Source organism: Glandiceps talaboti, chromosome 10 (genome assembly GCF_964340395.1).
Source record: "Glandiceps talaboti chromosome 10, keGlaTala1.1, whole genome shotgun sequence".
Lineage (NCBI taxonomy): Eukaryota > Metazoa > Hemichordata > Enteropneusta > Spengelidae > Glandiceps > Glandiceps talaboti.
Genome location: NC_135558.1, coordinates 14207501 through 14233436, shown reverse-complemented (window position 1 = coordinate 14233436; position 25936 = coordinate 14207501). Strand labels below are relative to the sequence as shown.

At 35.5% G+C, this 25936-nt stretch overlaps 4 protein-coding genes across 5 annotated transcripts in view; all 4 read left to right on the top strand.

The window, feature by feature from the left end:
- Positions 1-501: 501 nt before the first annotated feature.
- On the top strand, positions 502-4906 carry LOC144441007 (TNF receptor-associated factor 2-like). Its single transcript, XM_078130515.1, has 5 exons — positions 502-594; positions 890-1054; positions 1917-1991; positions 2532-2618; positions 3257-4906. The coding sequence occupies exons 1-5, from the start codon at positions 589-591 to the stop codon at positions 4262-4264; spliced, it is 1341 nt and encodes a 446-aa protein (XP_077986641.1). The 5' UTR covers positions 502-588; the 3' UTR covers positions 4265-4906.
- Positions 4907-6103: 1197 nt separating this feature from the next.
- On the top strand, positions 6104-13671 carry LOC144441005 (TNF receptor-associated factor 3-like). The gene is made up of 6 exons (XM_078130509.1): positions 6104-6137; positions 7893-8299; positions 8776-8842; positions 10184-10285; positions 11125-11238; positions 11682-13671. Exons 2-6 carry the CDS (start codon positions 8157-8159, stop codon positions 12186-12188), a joined length of 933 nt encoding a protein of 310 aa, XP_077986635.1. The 5' UTR covers positions 6104-6137; positions 7893-8156; the 3' UTR covers positions 12189-13671.
- Positions 13672-16421: 2750 nt separating this feature from the next.
- On the top strand, positions 16422-22538 carry LOC144440621 (TNF receptor-associated factor 2-like). The gene is made up of 7 exons (XM_078130007.1): positions 16422-16612; positions 17715-17784; positions 18633-18734; positions 19350-19514; positions 19875-19949; positions 20531-20650; positions 21531-22538. The coding sequence occupies exons 1-7, from the start codon at positions 16422-16424 to the stop codon at positions 22536-22538; spliced, it is 1731 nt and encodes a 576-aa protein (XP_077986133.1).
- Positions 22539-25703: 3165 nt separating this feature from the next.
- Positions 25704-25936, top strand: part of LOC144440553 (TNF receptor-associated factor 2-like) — an 11050-nt gene continuing 10817 nt past the window's right edge. For both annotated transcript variants that reach the window (XM_078129937.1, XM_078129936.1), the window contains exon 1: positions 25704-25908. In XM_078129937.1, coding sequence (XP_077986063.1) covers positions 25841-25908 — 68 coding nt within the window. In that variant the 5' untranslated portion in view covers positions 25704-25840. The remainder of the gene's footprint in view (positions 25909-25936) is intronic.

The window sequence follows — 25936 nt, the reverse complement described above, 5'->3', positions numbered from 1 at the left end:
CACTTATAGTCATATCCGAAGCTGTATTTCATGACACCGAAAGGAAAACTTTCCTACTAATTAGATTTTATTTCCCAATGTCGTTATCCGTTCAGGCAATGCGAGTGACGTAAGGAGCCCATACCATAAGTTCTTGTCTATAGACTTCTGGTGACAAACACCTTATTAGGTCAGGGATATTTTCTGGCTGAATGGAGAAAATTATTTGGGGTATAATATCATTATAATCCGAGTCCCCGACATATGATCCAAGAAAAATTGGGAATGATAATGGCGATATAGAATATTTTCACTCATCTTTTAACAACAGAACCAATGAGGCAGACACGAGCGGTCGTGACGTACAGCAACCAGGTATTAAAACCAATGGTTTTCGTTCTAAAGCGTACACAATTAACGTAGGTGGTATTTCTCACTCTGTAAACTCCCATCATATTAAGGCATCACGTGATAGTATGATTGGTGAAATAAATGTTGTATTTATTATTTCAGATATACCCTGACAGGGCTATTCTACGAGAATTAAATGAACTCCAAATACAATGTCAAAATGACGGATGTGATTGGCAAGGCATATATAAGGACTTTATGCAGGTATAGCTATCTTAATCCAAGATTCTTTCTTGATGTAAATAGACATGTGAATATGCGCTGAATAGCAATAATGCCATTTTCATAAGCCTGTTCCTGTTTCGCTTTGCTATTAATAGCTGTGTGTAAATGAGCTATAGGTCTATAACACTTACTTTTAATAGTGCTGTAAAGATTTTTAATAGTGCTGTAAAGATTTTTTTGATTGAACTCGTGATCTCACGGCTTAGCACCCTTCATGTTGAGCATAGATAAGTTTCTGTTTTACAAACCATACTTCCTCTTTGCCAAAATCTAGGACCACGCTTCGAAGTGTCCATTTGAAAGGATCAAATGCATAAAAAGAGGATGCAATGATATGGTACAACGACGCAATTTAGCAGGACATTTGGAAACAGAATGCCCGATGAGGACAAGTAGTTGCCAATATTGTAACATTGACCTACCATGGATAGAAATGAAGGTGAGACGCATGGATCACGTCCTACAATTAGTAAACCATACACAAAGAATTGAGATAACATAAATATCATGTAATTTAATAGTTACTCGCATTAAAACAAACTAGAACTAGAACCTCAATTATTGTATTAGTTGAGCATTTTTTAGAAACTATGCTACAATTAGGATGGTTAATATCACCTATAAACCTGGTCCAAAACATCCCTACAGAACATACATCCCATCATAACTAGCTTAATATGGCTTCAAAAGAGAATTTCTTCATTCTGTAGGTACTGCAAATTGTTCACTACTGTGGTTGTCATTCTTTATAGTTGATTATATATTTTTCCATCCAATGGGTGCAACTGATGCCAGATTACCAAAAGAAACCTACAAACAATAGTGCAATGGCATTATAGCTCAACAGTAAAGTTTGTGATAATTAAAATATGTTTATCCATTTTCCAATCTATCCTGGTTACCCATGCATTATGCACATTATTTTAGTATTGTTATGTACACTTTGTTAGTTGCAGTGTGACTATATGTCATTTATATAAAAAAATGTTTGTCTAGTTGCCTAACTACCCCTGCCGTTATCTTTGTCATATACACCATCATTTAGTTGTTGCTATGGGTGTGATCTTGTTGGTAGGTACACATGTATCAACTTGCCTAACAAATCTTGTTATCTTTGCAATATACTGAACCATTTGGCGGTTGATGTGGGCGTGGTCCTGTTACTAGGCAAACATGGGATCATTTCTTAAATGTTTATCCGCATCCCTACCCATCCCAAGCTGACGTACGTTTGGGTCATCGTGCCATTTTCAACAGTTCGAGACTTATGAGCAATGAAATATAATACATGTATTTTTCAGGATCATGGAAATAATTGCGAAAAATACCCTATAAAGTGCCAGTACTGCAATAAACACAACATTCCCCGGGATAAGGTAAGATAGTTTAATTTAAATTATTAGTTCTACTTTGCTGGCACTGAAAAGTATTAGAATTGTTATCTGAAGGAGAAATATTGGTCCATTGACATCCTCTGTACTACACAGCATGCCACTCTAAGTTGACTACAGGTCGAAGCCATCAAAAAGTTCTAATATAATAACTCATGCTGAAATTCTTTGGCCAGTGTACATGTAAATGTACAGTTACTATAGTACATACAATGAAGGTTTCTTCCTTGTCTGTGAGTTAATATTATGGAATAAACGGTTGGGTCTGCTGACAATGTTTATTCTAATGACTTCGTTACTAAATCTTCTCATTACAAAAGGGTTCTGATAGATTATCCTGACGATCCAATTTTTAAAGGAACATTCCTCAAGCAGTTGGATATCGTTAGTAACCACAGCCAGGTGGCTTATGTGGTCATATGCTAGTAGCACTTGTGGGTCTCTAAGAAACATTCAACGGCAGCAGTGATTCGTAGTCCTAGCCATGTTACATTAACTATTATTACCGGGTGGTTTTTTTTATAGATGAAGGACCATCAGAATGTCGAAACTGGTGATTGTCCAAAGAAAATGGTTCCCTGCAATTTTAGAGAAATTGGATGCAAGGACATGGTGAGAACTGACAATGTGTTATGTAATCCATAGAGAGAATTAAAATTCAGAAGTGTACAAAACTGATAATATACAGTGTGTTTTATAATATCGTGCAGCTTTTCTGTTTGAGACAACCACGCAGACACCAACAACAAACTGCATATGCCACACTTCAAGAGAAAGATTACATTTTTTGCTACCTTTAGTCTAAATGAATAAATCATTGAAAGGGATTGCAACTCCGTGCAGACGTTCGGGCGCCAATGAATATTCTCTTAGTATCAAACACCCGATGAAGGATGCGTAAATGTCCTTTGCGGTTCAGGTGTTCATTTAATGTGTATGGTGGGATGTGTGGTTCATTTCACTGAGAGACAAAAGGTAGCAAGAAACTGTACTCATTCAATCTTGCTACCTTAAAGTGTAGCATGTCAAGTTTCTTATTGGTTTCTGCGTGCTTGTATCAAACAGAAAAACTGCATGGTATTGTGAAATAGACTGAAAGTTGAAGTCGGGTGTATCGCGAAGGTCTCCAATTGATAGTATGGAGACCCATGGCAGCTTATAAAGTTCAGTATCTGTGGAGGTGTGATTATATTCTTGTATCAATTATGAATTAATATCGTTGTTTTTTCTTTCTTGTTCTGTTATTTTAGGTTGATATGAACGAGATAGTTGAACACAATCGAGAATACGTCCCTAATCACATGACTATGCTCCTGCAGACTGTATTGCCCGTACATATTTCAATGCAACAATACAAGGGAAACCAATGTCAGTTGACAAATTTGAGATGTTCATCACAGAAGCACCAACACTGTCTGCAGGACCTAACAACAAGGACAGAGCACCTTGAAACTCAAATCCAACAAATCACAAATACATCCGACAGATTGCATGTAGATGCATCATTGCAAAACAAAATAAAAGAACAAGGAAAGGAAACAGATAGACTACGTAATCACCAAACAAATCTTCAGACTAAGCTGACGACGTACGAAGGGATTGTTGCTGTGCTGAACAATCAAATCGAGCAGGACAATGGGGCCCTCCAGAACTTGCAAAGACAGGAGAAACTTGACAGGGAGCTGTTCCAATCACTAGAACGAAAAATCAAATCACAAGAGAGGATCATTGCTTTGAAGGATGTCGCCTTGGCAGAACAGGACCTGAGAATCCAATCTTTAGAGATGGCATCATATGACGGTATGCTGGTCTGGAAAATTCCAAATTTCAACAAGAAACGCCAAGACGCTATTTCCGGGATACATCTGTCGATTTACTCTCATTGTTTCTATACCAGTCGCCATGGCTACAAGATGTGTGTTAGGATATACCTAAATGGTGATGGTATGGGTAAAGGGAACCACATTTCTCTCTTCTTCGTGATAATGAAAGGTCCATTCGATGCCCTGTTGAGGTGGCCTTTTCGCCAAAAAGTTACATTGATGTGGTTGGATCAAAACAATCGAGAACATGTCATTGATGCGTTCAGACCAGACCCGACATCAAGCTCATTCAAGAGACCATCTCAAGATATGAATATCGCCAGTGGGTGTCCTCTCTTCATGCCTTTGTCACAACTAGATAGTCCAAGACATGCCTATGTCAAAGATGATGCTGCGTACGTCAAGATAATCGTTGATACGAGTGATATTTCTTAGATAGCCTACCTGCTCATCAACAGTCTAACAGAGAAATAGTCGCTGAAGAATCAACATGGAAATATGTTGAAGATGTCAAACTCATCAATACTTATCTTGAATTCATGGTTGGTGGTGTTTATTGATGGTGCAAATGCAAAGAGCCGATTTGTCATGACACATGTTGAAGTTATATCATCATATTGGCACAGTTGACATGCATTCAAATTCGGCATGTGCAAAGTAACGGAATAGTGTAATACTGATAATTGTCGATAGCTAGTTGATGTCTGCTACCACATATCCTGTAGCATCCTAGTTCGAGACAACTTTGACATGATTACGAAGTCTGATACGTTTGATCAGCTCCTTTCCGATGTCGGAGATGCAGTGACTATACACGTTTCTTGCGAACACGAATTATTGTATATAAATCAAATACTTCCGACCACCAATGACACATTTCCAGTGACCTTTGAACTGCTCCATATAGGCGGGTTTAGAAGTAATCGGACCATACACTAGCCTAATAAACTGACTGTTAGTTTTGACACCTCATTCGGTGATGACCACATCGGACAAATTTGAACAATAATTACAATTTCAACAGAATCTGATTTTCAGATTTCAGGACTGACTTATTCAATTTCTAGTCTTCTACTTGCATTGATGTACTGATTGGTTGGTTGGTTGGTTGGTTGGTTGGTTGATTGATTGATTGATTGATTGATTGATTGATTGACTACTGACTGCTTGCTTGATTGATTGATTGATTGATTGTTTGATTGATTGATTGATTGATTGATTGATTGATTGATTGATTGATTTTCAACTTTTTCCGAATAGTATAACTAACTCAGTCTGTATTGATTTCATTTCTACGTGTATTATACTCTGGTCGTTTGCAGCGATTTTACCAGTGCAGTTTTTGTTTACTTTTGTTTAATTGATTTAGCATTTGTATAATAAGACTTAACCTTTACTTTTCCATATCATAGAAACACACTTATGTGTAATGTGTTACTGAGCTATCATATCCTAGTTAACAAACTCCAATAACTAACTAGTGATGAATATTTGTGTTCTAGATGGTGACATGTGTGCCAGCAGCAGAACTATTAAGTGGTTTTACAACTCTCAAGCCAACTTTTATGATTAAATCTACCAGATAACTTAGTCTGACTAGCTAGCTACACAAGTACTGATCATGTGTCCCTACATACTACTGAGCTGTCCTAGTACTGACAATCCTTCCTCAGTGTTGAAAGTCCCAACCGAGAGTATGACGACGTTGTCTGTGGTTGCGAAATGATTGTGAAACTTTTATATATAGTAAAATGCACGTCATGTCTAAACATAGAATGTTTTCGCAATGGTTGCTGGGTATGAGGGTTGTTTGTGAATAATTTACAGTTCACCTCTAGTCAAGACTAGTAGAAAAGGGTGACGTCGCTCGCGGCACGACATGGATTTCCAGAATCGTTTATAACAATTTGTAAATGATGTGCATCCGAGATGGAATAGGAAATATCTCAAAATTGTGTAAGAATGGAGGTGGTACTGGATGTTTGGTTACAAGCAAGTGTACTGCAAACCAGGTGGTTAATTTCTATTTGGAATATCCAGGTGTAACTTAAACTATAGTCTTCTATCTGAAACTGAAGTAATGAGGTTTCCGGAACTTGAGGGATACAGTTTTTATTTCGGCTTAAGATCATATTTCATTATAGGCAATCAAAATGTTCGTATCGATACAGCAAACTGTTCCGTAATACGCGTTAAATACATTGTTTATATATCCACCAAGATGGCACGGTACTCCAAACATACTCCGATCGCGAGTTGAAGACACAAGTCGATTGCTGTGTGGTAAAGCCTATACTTCAGACATATGGTAAGGTATTTTTCACGTCAATAGACATTTTTTGTGTGTTAAATCGTTATACAAAGTGTCCCAGTAATTCTTGAAATCTATGTATATTTATATATGATGAAAAAACACCTGTAGTTGTGCAACTGGGGCAAACGAACTGTCATAAATAGGCCATGTGGCGATTGACCTTACAAAAGGTCATCTTTGTTTACCATTTTCAACAATAGGATACAAACTAGGTGACGAGCGGTTGGTGAAGGTACGTAGGGAAGCCATAGAACAATATGTACTAGATGAAAAACCAGAGAGACAGACAGACAGACAGATAATAATCTTCAGCAAAAATAGACTACTGAGAGGAGCTACTCTAATATGTAGCAAATAAAATGCTCCAAAATTTCAGCTTGAACCCTTTTAAAGTAGAGTTAGCTGTACTAAGCTGCAAAATTATGGTCAAAAATACGTTATATGGCTTCTCCCATCCCCCGGCCGGCGATAATGGCCAATCCCTAATTACAAGGGCTTTCCTTGCTTGAGCGTAAATGTTAACGCGAGTGTACAACGACCAATGTGTTAGGCTTACCGGAAGTCCGTCATTTGAGTTACTCCACACTCCACATCCCTATTTGGGTATCGAGTGGTCCGAGGATATACAATTTATTTTTCGACCAGGATCCGATATTAATTATATTTTATATAATTATATCGATTTTTCAAATTTAAATTTTATATATATATATATATATATATATATATATATATATATATATATATATATATATATATAATAATAATAATAATAATAATAATAATAATAATAATAATGATAATAATACATAGCAGTTTTTTTATATATATTGTACTATAGAGAAAAAGACTGAAAAATAGTTGGTCAAGCAACTAATCGAATTCAGCCTCGAGTTCAGCATATACATGTATATATATATATATATATATATATATATATATATATATATATATATATATATATATATATATATTAAATAATGTTAACATGGAATAAAGATGGAAAGGAAAAAACTACACATACACGGTTAAAATTAGTTTGTAACTACGAACAATATAAGATACTACAGCTGAAATAAAATAATACTGTTGGCCTGAACGGCTTGCCATAGTAGCCCCCCCCCCCGGGGGGTGGGGGCGTTATTAAACCATATTTCTATGACAGAAATGTGGCTCATACGTACGGTTTGCCTATATAATAGCTAGGATTGGTTGAAAACACAGTTGTTTGTTTTAATTTATGATTACAAACATTCTATGGTGACGGTCTTACAAGCTGTATGTAGACATATTAGCCACCACCAGTACACCAGTACAGTACCCCTCCCATTTATAGCAGTGATTTTACATTGGCAATCGGCCAACGTCGATAACCCTTAACCCGTACAACCTAGAATGTAAATTCACCATTTGTTATACCTTGATATTCATTGGAACGGCACTGTTATATTTTTGTGACTGGAGCATAATCTATGTCAATTGAAAAAATCTAAAATACTACTAATATATTGTAACTCATATCGAACTACAAAGGTAAGAGCGAGCACTTGAACTTGATGTCACATCTGCCGGTCGAGGAGAACATCGATCCAGGAGCCAGCATAGCACACTTAACATTTAAAAGTATGTTTGTACCACCGTGTGTGAAAACTATCATAAACATAGGGAGTGACATCGTCATATGACGCTCCTTTTGAGTTTTCCTATATAACCTAGATATGTCTGTTTGTCTGTCTTTTTGCTCAACAGGCCGGGTTGGATACATTGAATGGGGCTTTCGTACTGCGCAGTTTGAAAGACAGATCATCACGTTCGACTCAGCCAAATCATACTCCCTTGTGAGAAAAGCATTCTTAAACATTTATATTCATTAATTAGCACCAATTATGTCATCTATGGGAGTCCGCAACTAACGCCGTGAGCTTTGCTCACATTTACATCCAAGATAATTCAAAATGGCGACTCTCAACGACGTATTTGTTGTGCACAAACAACACACTGCTACCAGTAAGCATGTCCAGCACCTTACCAGACATGATGCCAGCTACTACCCATTATTATCTATGCATCCGCTGTGAGAAAATCCTACGAGATCCACAACAGCTCAGCTGTGGTCATAGAATTTGTGGAAAACATATTGAAAACTACAATGACAGGTGAGGTATTCGCCGGGGGTATTCCTAACCATTCCCTTACACCAAAGACGTCTGAACATATTTGTTTGATGTTGGAATGTCGCATTACTTAGATTATTCCAAAGGGACCTTACATTTGCCATTTGCTTTTAGAGCGATACAAGCTCATGCTTTGTTAAAATTGCAAACTTCATAGGCATTTTCTATTTACCATACGACATTTCCAATTCTCGTTCGGTTAATCGGCCCTAGGCATACGTCACGGTGTCTTGCATTACTAATGGTCCAGGACAATGACACCCCTTCGTGTGTAGAGAAAAACAACATGTCGACGGAATATACCGAGACAGGTTTCGCACCTTTGTCTCATTCAAGTTTCATTATAAAATGCGGTTTTTTAAAAAGCATATGACAATTATAATAGTAGTAGTACGATTATACAGAGGGACCATGGGAACTTGAACTCTCTGACAATGTCCTTTTTTCATTTTGTGCAGTGTACAAACTCTGGTATGTGGAGGTTGCTTACGAGAAGGTGTTTTAACACCTCTGAAGAAAGACAAGGTAGGGGAAAACAAAATTAACTTCATATAAATTCGTCTTAAAATTGTAAAATTGGTCTGGATTATATTTTGACTGTGCAAACACTCATGATAGTGTTTTCACAATTGATATGCAAATATGATATGCTATACTAGAATTTAGTCGGGATGTTCTATTTTAAGCATACCAACTAGACATGTGACAGCTGTTGTCACAGTCTTATATGTCAATAGTATCAGTGAACAGGAAATGAAATACAATAAAGGTTATAGTTTATAAGTCATAGGTTGTCCTACTTGTGCACATATGGAGTTTACGAGTATGGGTATAATGTTGTTGTTGTTTTTGTTGTTGATTTTTTTATTATTATTAGATAGATCCCTGTGGTACTAGTCTTATATGTCAATAGTATCAGTGAACAGGACATGAAATACAATAAAGGTTATAGTTAATAAGTCATAGGTTGTCCTACTTGTGCACATATGGAGTTTACCAGTCAGGGTATAATGTTGTTGTTGTTGTTGTTGTTGTTGTTGTTGTTTTGGTTGTTATTAATATTATTAGATAGATCCCTGTGGTACTAGTCTTATATGTCAATAGTATCATTGAACAGGCAATGAGATACAATAAAGGTTATAGTTAGGCCATAGGTCGTCCTACTTATGCACATATGGAGTTTACCAGTCTGGGTATAATGTTGCTGTTGTTGTTGTTGTTGTTGTTGTTGTTGTTGTTGTTGTTGTTAAATAGATCCCTGTGGTACTAGTCTTACATGTCAGTAATATCAGTAAACAGGCAATGAAATACTATAAAGGTTATAGTTAAGTCATAGGTTGTCCTACTTGAGTCTTGTACACATATGTATGGAGTTTACTAGTCAGGGTATTATGTTGTTGTTGTTGTTGTTGTTGTTGTTGTTGTTGTTGTTGTTGTTGTTTTCAGTAAATAGCTCTGTGGTATTATTTTGCCCTCCCCATTTAATTATGATTTTAATTATTGCACTATTTCCTCATGGCTATATGTTGCGCTTCATTTCTCGTTGCAGCGTATGATTGATGTGATTTTCAAAGTCCTTATTATGTTGTAGGTATTAGTAATTGTTCGAATATATGCGCTTTGTAGGAAGTGTAACCACTCTTCGAACCTGTTACACATGCTACAGACATTACCTTTGACAAAGGTCGATGCAATTTGATACCATTTCCATACTAAGCCTGGAAATTGAGATAATTATACATAATACAGTATGCCAAGTATGTCTTTGATACCGAGTAGAACAAACACTCCATAAACATTTTTCCTGCCATTAGGTATTGTCGATAAATAAACATATAATTGTGTTTTTTTTATCTTCATTCATAGATCTTTCGAGACCGAGGATCTGAGCGAGATATGCTCAAATACAATGTACCTTGTCACAATGATGCATGCCCATGGAAAGGACCATATACCATGTATGATAAGGTATGAATGAAGATTACCTTTTACATCTTTTTCTTCCGGTGATATAAGATGACATTATATTGCCATAGGTACAGACCTAGTACCAGTACTAGTGATACTTAAATATGGATATCGATGGGTATAGCAGGGCAGACCTCAATTGGCTACAAGCTACACTAGTTCCTTTGTGCCTATAAATATTTATGGAAGTGTACCGGTATTAGCAGTTACATATACATAAAAAAGCATATTTTTGTTAGTGCACATTGTAGTTCAATTTTATGAATTCTGCATTGAGATAAAAAAAACTTGAAATGGGTGTCAGTATAAAACGACAGTTACATCCTAATATTAAAGGAATTATATTTTGTTGAAGGTATTTTCAATATATTTATAACGTTGTATAGTACATGTGAATCAAAATGTTCAACCTTATATGTCCACGTGGTGTACTTATCAATATTTAGTGACTCGATTACAGTCTTGTATCTCTGAAAAGTAGTTCTTCAACTTGATCGATATCACTTTTATGTTATGAAATATAAAGATGTTTTAATCTTGACCTCGTGATAATCAACTTTGACTTAAATTTCCTGGAATGAGTTTATCAGCTCAATAACTGTAACCCTTTTTTATCTTTTAATTCATACTCAAGTTATTATAACATGAAAGTCATACAAAGGTACGTTCATTTAAATAACCGAGATAGATATGTTGAAATATTGACCTATTTGGCCACAGAATCTAAAGAATGTCGTCCATTTGTTAATAGCTCAAGTATCTGAGTGCAAAGTCCAAAGATATATCCCCAGCACTTATGTATTTTCATTTTTGTTGTTTTACTTTATTTCCGTTTTCAGAAACATGCAGATGAATGTCCATATGAAGAAATGGTATGTGATGGGCCCAAATGTAAAATGAAAATATTCCGCAAGAACAGAGAGCATCATTTGATGAACGACTGTATCAGCAAGGTAATGAATGCTAAATTTAAATACTACGTGTACATACATGCATGTGGGAATATAGTAATCATCGTGTTTGGAGGCAAATAACTCTTTGTTGCATGGACACTGATCGTACAGTACATACGGCCTGGCTATATTCTTCCACACTTGAGGCTTTTTAAAGAAACGTTTGTTATTACCACATACAGAAATAACGTCTGCCGGTCGGCCTTCCATTTTTCCTAGTTATTATTCCACTACATGTAAACTTCCCATGATATTTGTATTCATTTCGCCGTGTTGCCACTGAAAGTATTAATTGTAAATAGAGAAACTGCACGCAAACCTTCATTAGACCAACTCAATTGTTTACCCAATATTTGTCTATTGAGGGAAAACTCTATTCAAAAGGTATAAGTGTTTAGTGAACAGATACACTATAAATATTGTCAAACTCTGCATTGTTCTAGGATTCAACAGATGAATGGATACAACACCTAATCAAAGAGTCTTTTAATGGTATGCTGGTGTGGAAGATTGCCGACTTTAAAAATCAACGCCAAGACTCCATCTCTGGCAAACATCTATGGATACACAGTCATTGTTTTTATAGCGGTAGCCATGGCTACAAAATGTGCGCTCGAATGTACCTAAATGGTGATGGCATAGGCAAGGACAACTATGTATCTCTTTTCTTAGTCATAATGAAGGGTCCCTCAGACGATGTCTTAAGTTGGCCATTTCGCCAAAACATCACATTCATGTGGGTAGATCAGAACAACACGAAACATCTTATTGATAATTTTCGACCTGATCCGAAATCTGATTTATCCAAACGGCCATCTCAAGATATGAATATCGTCAGTGGGTGTCCCGTATTCATGTCATTGTCACAATTAAGTGATAGTAGGTATGCGTACGTGAAAAATGATGTAGCATACATCTTAGTGAAGGTTGACACGAATGACACGATCTAGACCGTGTATTTCATAAACAGATGAACTACAAGAACAAAATGTATTGCCTTTTGACTTTCAAGGTCAAAGTGAATCAATGTATCATCTTTTTACATGTTATTCAATTTTTTTGAATTATGTGTGTGAACTTCTATTTAATCTTGAGGTGTTGGGTATATTATATAGATTGAGGTGTATTTTTGTTCAACTAACAAATACAACACACGGTGTAATAAATCATTGTTCACATTGAGATTAATACCTTTAACAACATCCTTACTAGTGCAGTGCATGTACATATAAAGAAGACATTTTGATTTATCTTGAATGACCAAGGTTGTTTAGCAGACTGATCTAACGTTCACTTATGTAGTGTTTATTCCATGGTGAAGTATATGTAGCCTATCCTAAAAAAGCTTGAAGTAAGGTCTAGTGAAACTTAGCTCTGCCTTTTGTACACATACAACAATTTTCGACCAAGTGTAAGCCTGTTTCGAGCTGTGCTAAAAGTACCTACTAACAGCAAGTTTCTCTATTAATTTTCTCACAGCTAATCTTACACTCCCTGATGTTTAATTGTAAACAAATTGTTGATAACACCAAGGCTGGCTAGTCAATACACAAATAACATGACACACATACATACACTCACTCACTCACTCACTCACTCACTCACTTACTTCACTCAGGCGGTAAACAAACAACTCCAACATTTGATGCTAAATTAGCATCTAGAACACAATACAACATCAAATTTGTTTATTTTACCAGATTAGATATCCCACAGTGTCGCTATCCCAAAGACTCTTTTTAAAACACCACTGGTGAAATGTACACTAATTAAACATCAGGGAGTGAAAGATTACACTGTGATCAATAGAGAAACTTGCTGCTAGTACAGCAGGTAGTTGTAGGCACCCTGAGATTGCTAAGAGGTACAGTTGGTCGAACATTGCTGTATATTGATTTGTCAAGACAAACGAAATTGGGTATGTCATCACAAAGGTTTTTCTCATAAAACCCTTGTTTGAAATCCCCAAATACCGGACAAATATCATAAACATGTGCGGTGTGCAGTCGAGTTCTCTTAACAAAAGTGTTTAAGTTCAGTAATATAATAACAAAGTGGTTTGATTTTAGAAAAAATACATTTAGATAACAGTGGCAGATAGTTGTTAAATTTCACACAAACGTTAATCTTGGCTTAAATTTAGAAACCGAGATCAAGTACACGGAACTATGTAATCACAGGTAAATATGTGTTAACAGTATTCGGAAAAAACTTGACCTTGTAATCTGAAATCATGTATATTCATGGTGAAAGTACCTGTCAATTTTGTATATCTAACTTGTCATCTTTTATGATAATGTCACTGTAGAATGGTTAATTTCGCATTTTCGTAAGAGTGTTATACTTTTGCACATATACTCCCAGAGGAATGTGTGTTGTTATTGATTTGAATAGTTTTGGTCATGCATATAGTTTCACTTGACCTATTTCGATTATTATTACACATACATACATACATACATACATACATACATACATACATACATACATACATACATACATACATATACACAAACACATACATACATACATACATACATACATACATACATACATACATACATACATACGTTTGCTTAAAAGAACTTTTTGCTGGGAGCGTTTGATCTTTATGATGTATTGTACGCTGCTTGTTTGATGCAATAAATCAATACATTTAAAATAAATTGAGAGTATTTGTAAATTGATCGCAAGTTCTACTTTTCTACTTTGTTATTCATATGAAATGGGTGCCGCTAACTTACCCTTACTGAAACACTAGATTCATATATGTCAAACGGACACACGATATGTCCTCGCAACAGTATTCTATGATATATTTAATACATAAATCACTAAATTTTGGCATTTCGACATATCTTCATACCGGCAACAGCATTTGAAATGGATAGATGATAATTATATAATGACCCCCTTCAAATCAAACATTTAAACGAAAAGTTGTGAAAATCGAAATCATTGAATCTTTTAAACACATTGTTTCATTTACATTTTGATTTTACATTTCCTGTGAACGTTTTTTTCCCCGAATCATAGAATACTGTTGCGAGGACATATCGTGTGTCCGTTTGACAGATATGAATCTAGTGTTTCTGTAAGGGTAAGTTAGCGGCACCCATTTCATATGAATAACAGAGTATGGAGGGTCGAGTATATATAAAATTGTTTTGTCGTTAATAGCAAAACTGACAACCTTTATATTTCCTTTTGAGGAGAATAACTTTATACTTTAAAGGTCTTGGGTGAGTCTTGTTATGAGAGCAAAGAATGATGCAATGGTCATCACGTATGTTCATCTGTCTGTCTGTCTGTCTGTCTATCTGCCTGTATGTCTGTCTCCTTTCAGTCTGTTACTGGTTATATACATATCCTTCTCACTCTGCCTCTCTGTCTTTGCTTATCTCTGTATGTCTAACTGACTGTCTGCCAGTCTGACTGTCGTATACATCAATAAGCTTTAGGAGAAACTTGAGCCCTGTAATAACTTGCGCTCTAATAAAAAAACGTGTGGTTCCGATTACATTCAATTTTAGAATAGGTTGGACGGTAGATTTTTTATTTTATTTTATTATATATTTTTTTCTGGTGTGAGATTTTAGGTCAGGTAGTTATATGTTTTCCAAATGGTCTCCTTTATTAATGGTAATTACAGATTTGAAGAACATTTTTTTATTGTCTTTTTATTAATTGGTGTCAGTTTCCGCGTCCACTATTTCTGGCGAGACCTCTCAATTTTCACGATTTTATCATTATTTTTCTCGAACATGTAGAAGAAATTAGGGTCGGCAGTGAAAAACTAGGTGGGGTCGGGAAACCGGAACCAAACAACTTTTTTCCTCTAGGCCTTATCATGAATGCATGTACCAAACTATATAGCTAAAATTATTAATAATGCAACTGACTCATTAAAGCTAACAGCTACATTAATAAGCTTTTCAAGACATGTCGACGTTGTTATGTTTGAATTATATTTTATTTGAAGTGTGCTTTCTTAAGATATAGCTTAATTACTGAAAGTCATTAATTATGCAAATGGCTCACTACAACTCAGAGCTACATTAGCAAACTTGGAGCACAAATGCACTTTGTTATCATCAATGTATATACCACATCATAATTCAAACGGAATTTAGTTCACGTTTCCTTGCATAATAGCTAGAAATGATAAGATTTTGATAAAAATCCCACGCATATTAGTGAGTAATTTGCATAATTAATATTTTTTAGTAATTAAGCTATATCTTAAGAATGCATGCTTCAAATTCATTATAATCGGATACACGTACAATGATGACAAAAAAGTACATTTGTCATAAAAAGTTTGATAATACAGCTTGTAGTTCTAATGACTCATATGCATAATTAATTATTTTATATTTATAAGATCATATCTTAAGAATGCATGCTTCTTGGTACATAATTCAATCAAATCACTTCCTGAAAAGCTCGTTGATGTAGCTGTTAGTTTTAATGAATAATATGCACAATTAATAATTTTCAGTAATTAGGCCATGTATGAAGAGTGCACGCTTCAAGTGCTATATAATTTGATACATATATTCATGATACCCGGGTATGCATGTCTAATAAAGCCTAGTTTTAATGAGTCATTTGCATAATTAAAGAGTTTAGTAATTATGCTATATCTTAAGAATTCACTCTGCAACTTAACACAATTTGGTACATACATTGATGATAACAGTCCATCAGCCACATAAAATTTGGTAGTGTTGCTTTTAGTCAATGACTCATTTGCATAAATGATGATTTTAAGTAAATATGTTCAAAATGCATACTTCAAATTCAATATATTTTGTAATTCAAACATAACTAATCGCACATGGTCTGCTGAACAATTGTGAGTAAGAGCGAAAATCTAAAGCCTTCGTCCTTACAAAAGGCATTCAGTCTAATCTAATGACGGAACGAAGTGTTCTAATTGTAAACAGAAATTCATGTGCACAACATGTGGACACTCACGGAAGTTCGGGAATCCCCGTTCAACGTTACCCGTCATTCAATGCAAGAGACTTGGCGGTAAATTTAGAAATTGTGATTGGTTCATTTAAACGAAACACAGCAAATTCCTTTCATTATTTTCGTGTACCAGTAAAGTGACTTTGGACTGAACACAGCGGCCCAGGTATCATAAGTAAAGTATCCTGCATTCCCGATGGTTAGTTATGTTGATGCAAAGTTCAGTCAGTTCAAACACTTTAGCAGGTTTAGCTGGATACCCTCGGACATTATTGGGTGGTCATGACATTGACCCCAAGTATGTATGCAGCCTATGTAGTAATATACTTCGGAATCCACACCAAACAGTGTGCGGTCATCGTTACTGCAGAGCTTGTTTCTCGGACACCCTTACAAGGTAAAGTGCATTTCATTTAAGATGATTTCCTAAACTATAATTATATACATGACCATTCAAAGTTATAAAGTTTGATATTACAAATCAAAATTTCGCTTGGCAACTGTTTATGTTTTGAGTACATTCTTTCTTGAAAATTAGTGCATTTCAACGATTCTTGCTATCGTTACGATAGAATCAGATACAACACTCCGTCGTTTCGAATTCGTAGACCGCTTATAGCAACGATCGACGTCCCAGTTTCGTATTTTCGTAAGTTTGCACAGTACTAGTTCTACTGAGATCTAATTCTAAATGTTCGTTGTGAACTATGACCCAGCTACCAATTTGATTTACGTTTGAATCGTGTACTGACATGTGTAACTGCCCTGTCATGACCCCAAGTGACCTTTTGCAAGTTACCATCGATCAGACATGAGTGAATCAAAACGTGCCAACTATCGAGTTTTAAAGTTTCGTCGATACATTCACGCTGTCTTGTAAACCTGTAATTCGGAAGTGCTCGGAAAGTAAATTGTGTATTAATTTGGCTTCCGTTACCCTCACAGTTGGAAAATGTACTGAAGTGAGCCACAGTAACTTAATCCTGAGTTTCGCTGCGACTGCAAATTACAAAGCAAATATCTGAAGCGTTGGCCCTGCGTTGGCGCGTACAGAAATGCCTGCATTGTTTGACGGTCGATTTCAGCCGTTTGAATTACTGGCATAGCCTAGGTATTATTGTGTAGTTGCGATGAGGCTTTTACACAGGTCTTGTCTGTCGGCACAATGACAATGTCTTCTTGTGTTTTTTATACAGTGTGTATTAATGTGGTAAACAACTGGTTAAACTTTAACCCATATTTTATGGAGACTTCAATTCACAACCACACGAAGTTCTACGCATGTGCAGAAGGTTCTGCTCTATATACGTATGCACGTCTTAAGTTTTAATACGTATATAGTTCTAGTATCAAAGTAAAAGTCAATTGAAAGGACACTTTAGGTTTATTTAAAAGATGTACATATCCGTTGAGGATATTCAAACCTAAGGTAAAGCCTGCATAAAGAAATTTATATCATTGTGTTACCATGGCAATAGTATTCTATGGATTTGTTACAGAGAAAACAAACTACTTTGTATACCGTGTAAGCAAGAGGGAGTTGATGGCCAAACCCTCACAAGGGATGACGTAAGTTAGCAGGGGCGTTCGTGCGTGGGGTGAGCTGGAGGGTGAGATAAACCCACTGGATAAAGCCTTACGTATACGTACTTGGGCCAAATACTAGTATATGAAAATGCCAGCAATGTACAAAGTTAGATTGCCAGCATAACTTAGCAGTAGTGTCGTAACGTAAGTACGTAAGGTCTGTCCTGGGGTTTATCTAACTCTCCCCATCCCACGAGCGCCTGTTAAGTTAATTTAGCTTCCATAACATTTTGAGTCAAATTCGAACTGAAAAATAACAAGAGTAATCACATAGCAATGAAAAAAAAAATTGAATAAAAATGGCTCCTAAATCTATAAATCATGAATTTTGTATAGACGCGATTTGATAAAGTTTTGTACTGTTTTATAGGAATCTGTTGTACATCATACGACCATCAATTGAAATATTGTTTGTCTTGTACATATTAAAATCTCTGTTTTGTCAAAAGATACAAGATACTTAAAGAAAACCAAACTGGTCCAAAAAATATGTTCCATGCACTTGATTATCTTTTAATAAGTCTCAAGTAAATTCAACAACGTAAATATACTTATGAGCTTATAGTTCGAATAATTAGAAACGGGAATATTAACTAATCACATCGTAAGTTAATGATGATGAAACCATTTTAGAATTGGGGTAGATTGCAAAAATTGTCTACTCTGGTTTGGTTTTGTGTGGTGACTTCAACTGTAAGGGTGTATTATCACCATCACTCACCTATATCTAGGTTGATATGAAATAACTATATTTCTATTATGACTAAGTTGAATCATGTTTGGTAGAATATGTGCATGTTAGTCGTTTCATTCTTATCCAAATATAACAGATATACCCTGATAGAGCCATCTTGAGAGAACTAAGTAGTCTCCATGTGGAATGTTTGAACGATGATTGTAGATGGAAGGGACTATACAAAGAATACGATAAGGTAAGCAAAGATAAGTATAATGCCAGGCTATACAGTATTGTGGCAGTGGGCGCTTGTCAGCTACAAACAACCAATGTTTGATGTCATATATATTAGTAATATAGTATAATGTATTGTTTATATTATGTAAAAGGTTTATGTGTGTGTCTTTGTAATAACTTTCCTTTGCTGTTGATGTTTATATGTTGATTGCCTATCATTTTATTTCTACATGTTCTTCATAACATCGACATAACGACGTTCCGCTTTATGCTTATTTCGATAGTGGAAACTCTGACAAACATTATGAATAAACAACGTAATCTTATAAAGTCAAACTTATGTTAATGAATATGGCTGTCTGACATGTTTTAGTTCAATCATATATATATATATATATATATATATATATATATATATATATATATATATATATATATATATATATATATATATATATATATATATATATATATATACTCAATTACATATATGATACAAAAAGCTTTCTAAACCCACTCTCAACATTGTCATAGTAACTGTTTGAGGAATGTTCTCCTTTAGGTTTAAATACCAAATAATGTTAGACTGATCTGAACTAAACATGGAACCATTTTCAATTTTCGATACTTTTAGGATCATGTGAAAAGTTGTCCCTTCGAGTTGATAACATGCACTAAAGACGGATGTAACGTTCAGCTACGGAGATGTGACATAACGTACCATATGGATACAACATGTCAAATGAGGACGATCAAGTGCCAACACTGTGAACTTAATTTGGCCTATAAAGAACTGGAGGTAAATATGAAATAATTGTTGATAATTATATATCTTCATTTAATACCAATGTTACCCATGGCTATGCACTCTATCGTCGCTAAAGGGCTTCCTGTTTTTTGTGAGAATTATTCGCATATAATTATTGAAAATCGAAACGACTCTCTGATAATCACATTATCTGACGGTATCGCAATGTAACCTCAATTTATTTGTTTTCAATTGTTTAGAATGTTTCTTTGAAACAATCATAATCATATATATATATATATATATATATATATATATATATATATATATATATATATATATATATGTGATTATGTATACATATTATAGTGAATACATTTGTATATATAACTTTTTTATTTCCCCTTCTAGATTCACTACGCAAGATGCAGTCGATATCCTGTCATCTGTCATAACTGTGGAAAGAGTAATATTCCGAGGGAAAAGGTAAGACTTTCGTGTTCAAAACATAACTTGTTTAAGGTATTTGTTTAAAGTACACAGCTGAAACATTCAACATTGTTGGCGCTGTTGAGCATAGTTAGTGTAGACAATGGTGCATTTTTCAGCCCAGAATGTAAATTACTTCACCACCCATCGACCCAAAGCTAATATATAACATGCATGCATTTAAGACTTTTTTTTTCTAATTCAACGACAATGTTTTATTAAACATCTAAAATTCTAAGTTCTGTAACCATAGTTTTCCCCATAAGAAGTAAATCAAAACTTGTACGGCCAGATGTGGTACGGAGTCAGTGAAAAAAAAACCCAGCAGTATTACTTTTTGAGAAGTCGCTAATGTACTAATATTACATGTATGTATATCCTAGTTGCCACAAACGAGTAGTAAAACTGACCCCAGCAAGCTATTCTGTATTGCAAGTTGTTCAAATCCAGTCTTAATGATATAGTATTACTTTCACAGAAGTTTGATATCTGCTGCAAGAAGTATGAGTACACATGGTGGCTACTAACTAACTACATCCAGCGACTTAATTTTCACCTCTTCATTTATGTATTTCCAGCTGCAACATCATCTTGACATCACCGATGGAGACTGCACAAAGAAAATGACCGCCTGCAAATTCAGCGATCTTGGATGTCAAGAAATGGTACTGTCATGTTTCTTTATCTACATAATATATGTTTACACAGCGTTTTCAGACAGCCTCCAATGGTTTGTTTAGATCATGTCACACAGTCTGGACTATACAGACTCGTAGTGACGTTAATTTGCATACAGAGAGCACTATTTGTGTTTATTTCCTAGGGCGCTATTCATGACATGTAGCATGAGAGACCTACCGGTAATTTGCTTTGGCTATTGAATGAATACGTGCCCGAGAATGTGATGCGTTATACAACACTTATTGCCTAGTCCTATTTGGGTACAAGTAAATGTCACATTACCCACCTCGTGCCGTTAAGTAGCAAATATTTTCATTGGCTTTAAGCCTCTGCAAATATTCACAACAGAACAGCCCTTGGGGTTAGAAACGTCTAATAGTACTCTGAAATCATTGCCAGGCAATAAGTGTTGACAAGAGTGCCAAAATTCAAGAACCAATTATGTTATTTTGTTTGTACTTTTGTGTATGTCAACATTATTTAATAATGTTAAGAAAAAGGACAGACATTTTTTATTTCATTATTTTTTTTATACTTTAATAAGGAAAATATGAACTATTGAAAATATATTGTTGTGTCAGACGAAAAAATGTAGTACTGATTAAGATTTTTGTTGAGCCTAACGATAAAATGTACAGGCTGAGTGTCAATACGAGTCAGACAATATTTTGTTTCAGGTTTCGAGAATTTTGTAGTAATATCATAAAATGTAGCAACGTTGGAAAGATTTTTTTGCAGCCAGACTTTGAAATGTAGAAATGCTGGCAACATATTTGTTAAGCCAAACGATGAGAAGTGGTGTGATCGTCGAATTGAGTGGAGACTTTGGATGACGAGGATAACATGTTTACTACTCTGGGTTTTATTTTGAAATATGCAGTTTTTACATCTTTCCAGGTTGAGCTGGGAAAAGAAAAGGATCATGATGATATCACCATTAGTAGCCATTTGATGTTACTATTGAAGTCTATTCAGACAGTACAATCCACACTGCAGCAGTACAAAAATAAACCCGGGGAAATGGAAAACTTGAGTCATGTGATTGAAGAGCATAATCAGAACCTTTGTAATCTTAGAGTTAGAGTGGGAAATACTCAAAGTCAGATAGACCAAATTAATAAGGAAGTAGGGAGTAAAGGTTTGTCAGGCGAGTGGCCAAAATATGTTGAAAAGCAAACAAAATTATTTGACGCGTTGCAAAAACAAGTTGTATCCGTTCAGACCAAATTGACAACGTATGAGGGCGTCGTTGCTGTGCTTAATCATCAGACCGAGCAAAACGGAGGGATGGTTCAAAATATTCAAAGGGATGGGGAACGAAACAAAGAAAAGATTCAAACCTTAGAAAGGAAAATCAAAGCTCAAGATAGAATCATTGCTTTGAAAGATGTCGCGTTGGCAGAGCAGGATTTGAGAATTCAATCTCTAGAGATGGCATCATATGATGGTGTGCTGGTCTGGAAAATTTCAGACTTCAGTAGGAAACGCCAAGATGCCATATCGGGTAAAACTATGTCGATATACTCTCCGTGTTTCTACACCAGCCGTCATGGGTATAAAATGTGTGCCCGCATTTACCTTAATGGTGATGGGATGGGTAAGGGTAATCACGCATCTCTCTTCTTTGTGATCATGAGAGGACCTTTCGACGCTCTCTTGCGATGGCCTTTTCGCCAAAAGGTCACCTTGATGTGGATCGATCAGAACAACAGAGAACACGTGATTGACGCGTTCCGTCCTGATCCAACGTCAAGTTCATTCAAACGACCAACACATGATATGAATGTCGCTAGCGGATGTCCTCTGTTCATGCCTTTATCACAAATTGATAGTCCACGTCATGCTTACGTCAAGGATGACGTAGCATTTATCAGAATTATCGTTGACACCATTGACATTACATAGACAACTGGTCAATATTAAAACATGTTTTCATGAAACATGTAAGACCGTAGATTTCACAACCATTTAGTCACTATTCTAATTTCCAACATATCGTTTTCATACAGCCTTCAGTGATTGGTTTCAACCATATCACATGGTATGGAACCATAGTGACCTAAATTTGCATACAAAGGATCTAGGACAAAATACGTTTTCCATTTTCTTTAGGGCACAATAACAGTAGCTTGTGAGTCTTAGCGTTGAATAGCTTTTGACTCTTGACAGAACATGTGCCTGAGATATGATGTGTTATGAAACACTTATTGCATGGCCATATTCGGGCACTAATAGGCTTTTCCAAGCTTCCTGTCTGTGTGTACGGTATACCTTGGGTGTATACGTGGTATAAGTAATTACTCAGTTTAATCATAGAGCACTGCTGCTTTCCTCGATATCTAATCAATACGAAAAACATCCCTGATTTACACTTCTACAGATTACAAGGGACAAAGCTCTTAAGAAACGTTACTATGTGGGATGATACTCCCAATTTGAGCAAAGGCGCTGCATTCTCAGTTTCCTGTTTGCAATGACTGAAATGGCCTATGGACATCATTTTACCCATCGTGATGTTGCGTAGCAACTATTTTGGACCACTCTCTTTCTGCCTTGTGGATAGTTGCTGCATAATTGGGACAGTAGACGTCTAGCTAGTGCCATCATAGCCAGGCAATAAGTGTAACACCAAAAAGATATCACATTGTGAACTTATACCCTCTACCAATTAACATTGAACCGAAGTATAGTAAAAAGAATAGTAAAATAGACCATTCATGCTCGTATAGTCCAAGAAACTGTATATAGAATGTAAAAACTGTATACAGGAGTATACGTAATAACTGTTAGCACGTAGCGTTATGAGCTGAATCGGCACATTATAAATATACATTATGTGTATAGCTAAAATATTCCTTACCTTTTACGACGGATGGGCATAATGACTTTGAGTATTATCCTGTACATGAACGAAATAGGTCCAATGTTATAAAACAAATATTGACAATTTGCCTGCATGAGTGGCCGAAATATCAAATTAGAAGCATGGAAATTCGAGCAACATTTGAATTCAAATTTGATGAATTTATTACTTTTTACGAAATGTGTATTACTAGTTTTTGCATCGTTTTGAAATCTCATTATTTTTGTATTATACAATATCTGGGACAAGTTTATCTAAAACAAATTTTCTTTGTATAGAAATAGAAGCTATATACAATGTAAATGTATAGACCAATTCTGAAATCGCATGTAATTTCATATAATTTCTCTTATCAATAAACTAACAGTCTGTAAAAAAACATTACCGTGTTTGAGTTTTGCCATGGGGTGTAAATGCTCAGGATAATGGGTCACAGGCTGGAGGAATGGGATGAGAGAGAGAGAGAGAGAGAGAGAGAGAGAGAGAGAGAGAGAGAGAGAGAGAGAGAGAGAGAGAGAGAGAGAGAGAGAGAGAGAGAGGACAGACAGACAGACAGACAGACAGACAGACAGACAGACTGATTGACTGATAGGCAGGCAGGTCGGCTGACAGACAGACAGACAGACAGACAGAGACAGAGAGAGATGTATTTAGACTGTATCTTAAGAATGCAGAATTCAAATTAAGTATATTTTGTACATATATTGACGATAACAAAGGCCACCTGCATTATGAAGTTTACATAAAATAGCTTTTGATTTTAATGAGCCCTTAGCTAATAATTTTTGGTAATTAGGCAATATCTTAAGAATACAAACTTCTAATCTCATATAGTTCGACACATAACATTAATTATAACACATTGATACAAGTGCACTATAAATCTTGACCTCTAAGTTTAAGGAGTAATTTGCATATAGTTAATCATATTTTGTAATATCATATACTTCATCTGTTTGTTTGTGCTTGATGCAATTATATGTATTATTGCTGTATTTTTAATGAGCCTGAAAGTAGGACTTGCTTCTTGCTCCCGTTGGTTATCCTGGAAAAAAATGAAAAATTAATGAAATATTTTGTAAGGCCTTAAAAATATCGTGTGGTTCCGATTACATTCAATTTTAGAATAGGTGGGTAGGTGGATTTTTTATTTCATTTTTGAAATATTTGTTTTTCATTTGTGAGTGTCTAGTTCAGGCTCATTTAGTTCTGTTTACAAATATAAACAAAACAAAATAAACATACAAGTAAACAAACAAACAAATAAAATAAACTGACAAATGAGTAGATACATACATGAGTAAACGACAACAAACCAACGAACACCCAAACTTGATTATGATTTTCTCAAATACGTAAAAAAGAAAACTTTGGGGTTGGCAGTGAAATACTAGGTGGGGATGGGTAACCGTAACCAAATATTTTTTTAAAGCCTACATACATCGACCATAAATATGCGCACATGTGCTATTTACCTTCATGGTGTAATTTTGCAATACTAGTTATTAATGATTTTTTCGCAATTAGGCAATATTTCTAAAATGTGAATGTTTGTGTATTCATGAAGAAGGATGCACATATGCATTCAATGACGTACATCGAAGCCAGAACGATCATGTTGTTTCACATCGAGGTTCGGCTTTGTACGATACATGATATATAGCCCATAATCTAATGACGACTGGCTTCCGCTTGGTGCAATTAAAGAATGTAAATGTATATGATGTTTAATAGTATAGGCGTGTTCTGTATTCTGGTTATCATAATAAAAACTGCGTGTTCGAAAAAATCAACATTGAGTACTTCTGATTTCCGTTTTTTGTCTAATGTATGAAATACTCTCATTACGTTACGTTATATAGTATATATGCTCCAACGACTACATCCAAGGCATACGTACAATGTTGCATCATAGTGCTAACGGTGAGTTTAGTATCGTTACCAATTGCAAAGCTAGTACTGCATGATGCAATCCATACGAAGGAAAACATGTGACGTATAGTGGTCTCAGGTGTGAGGTACGAAAAACAACAAAAAGTATTGTTCACGATCGAGCATGCGTATACAAGTAAACGGAGTTTTCCAAAGCATGTAATCGGTTGGTTTCAGGACCATGAATGACTCGCAAGCTATTTATAGGTATGGGCTGTCTATTGCAGTACAATGGTAGTTGTACAAGGTGACATGACACGTCTGTTTACAGCTCATGTATACGCAATGTATACGCAGGTATGATCGGTCTACACAATTTTATAGGTCCAGTGGTCCAAATAGTTGCCTGTGCACGATGCTGAAATATAAATCAGACACGTCTAACAATAGGCGTCCATCTTGAGTCAACTATATGGTCAACAATAAGCGGCACCTACTATCACAGAAATGGGGAACATTTCTTCAACAATTACCTCTAACGTAAGTTATTCTGTATTGTCAGGGCATA

Coding starts and splice junctions, on each gene's coding strand:
- LOC144440621 (XM_078130007.1), top strand. CDS start 16,422: ATGTTGATGCAAAGTTCAGTCAGTTCAAACACTTTAGCAGGTTTAGCT. Junction 18,735..19,349: donor TATACAAAGAATACGATAAG/GTAAGCAAAGAT, acceptor CGATACTTTTAG/GATCATGTGAAAAGTTGTCC. Junction 19,515..19,874: donor TGGCCTATAAAGAACTGGAG/GTAAATATGAAA, acceptor TTCCCCTTCTAG/ATTCACTACGCAAGATGCAG.
- LOC144441005 (XM_078130509.1), top strand. CDS start 8,157: ATGTCCAGCACCTTACCAGACATGATGCCAGCTACTACCCATTATTAT. Junction 10,286..11,124: donor CATATACCATGTATGATAAG/GTATGAATGAAG, acceptor TTCCGTTTTCAG/AAACATGCAGATGAATGTCC. Junction 11,239..11,681: donor TGAACGACTGTATCAGCAAG/GTAATGAATGCT, acceptor GCATTGTTCTAG/GATTCAACAGATGAATGGAT.
- LOC144441007 (XM_078130515.1), top strand. Junction 1,055..1,916: donor TACCATGGATAGAAATGAAG/GTGAGACGCATG, acceptor TGTATTTTTCAG/GATCATGGAAATAATTGCGA. Junction 2,619..3,256: donor AAATTGGATGCAAGGACATG/GTGAGAACTGAC, acceptor CTGTTATTTTAG/GTTGATATGAACGAGATAGT.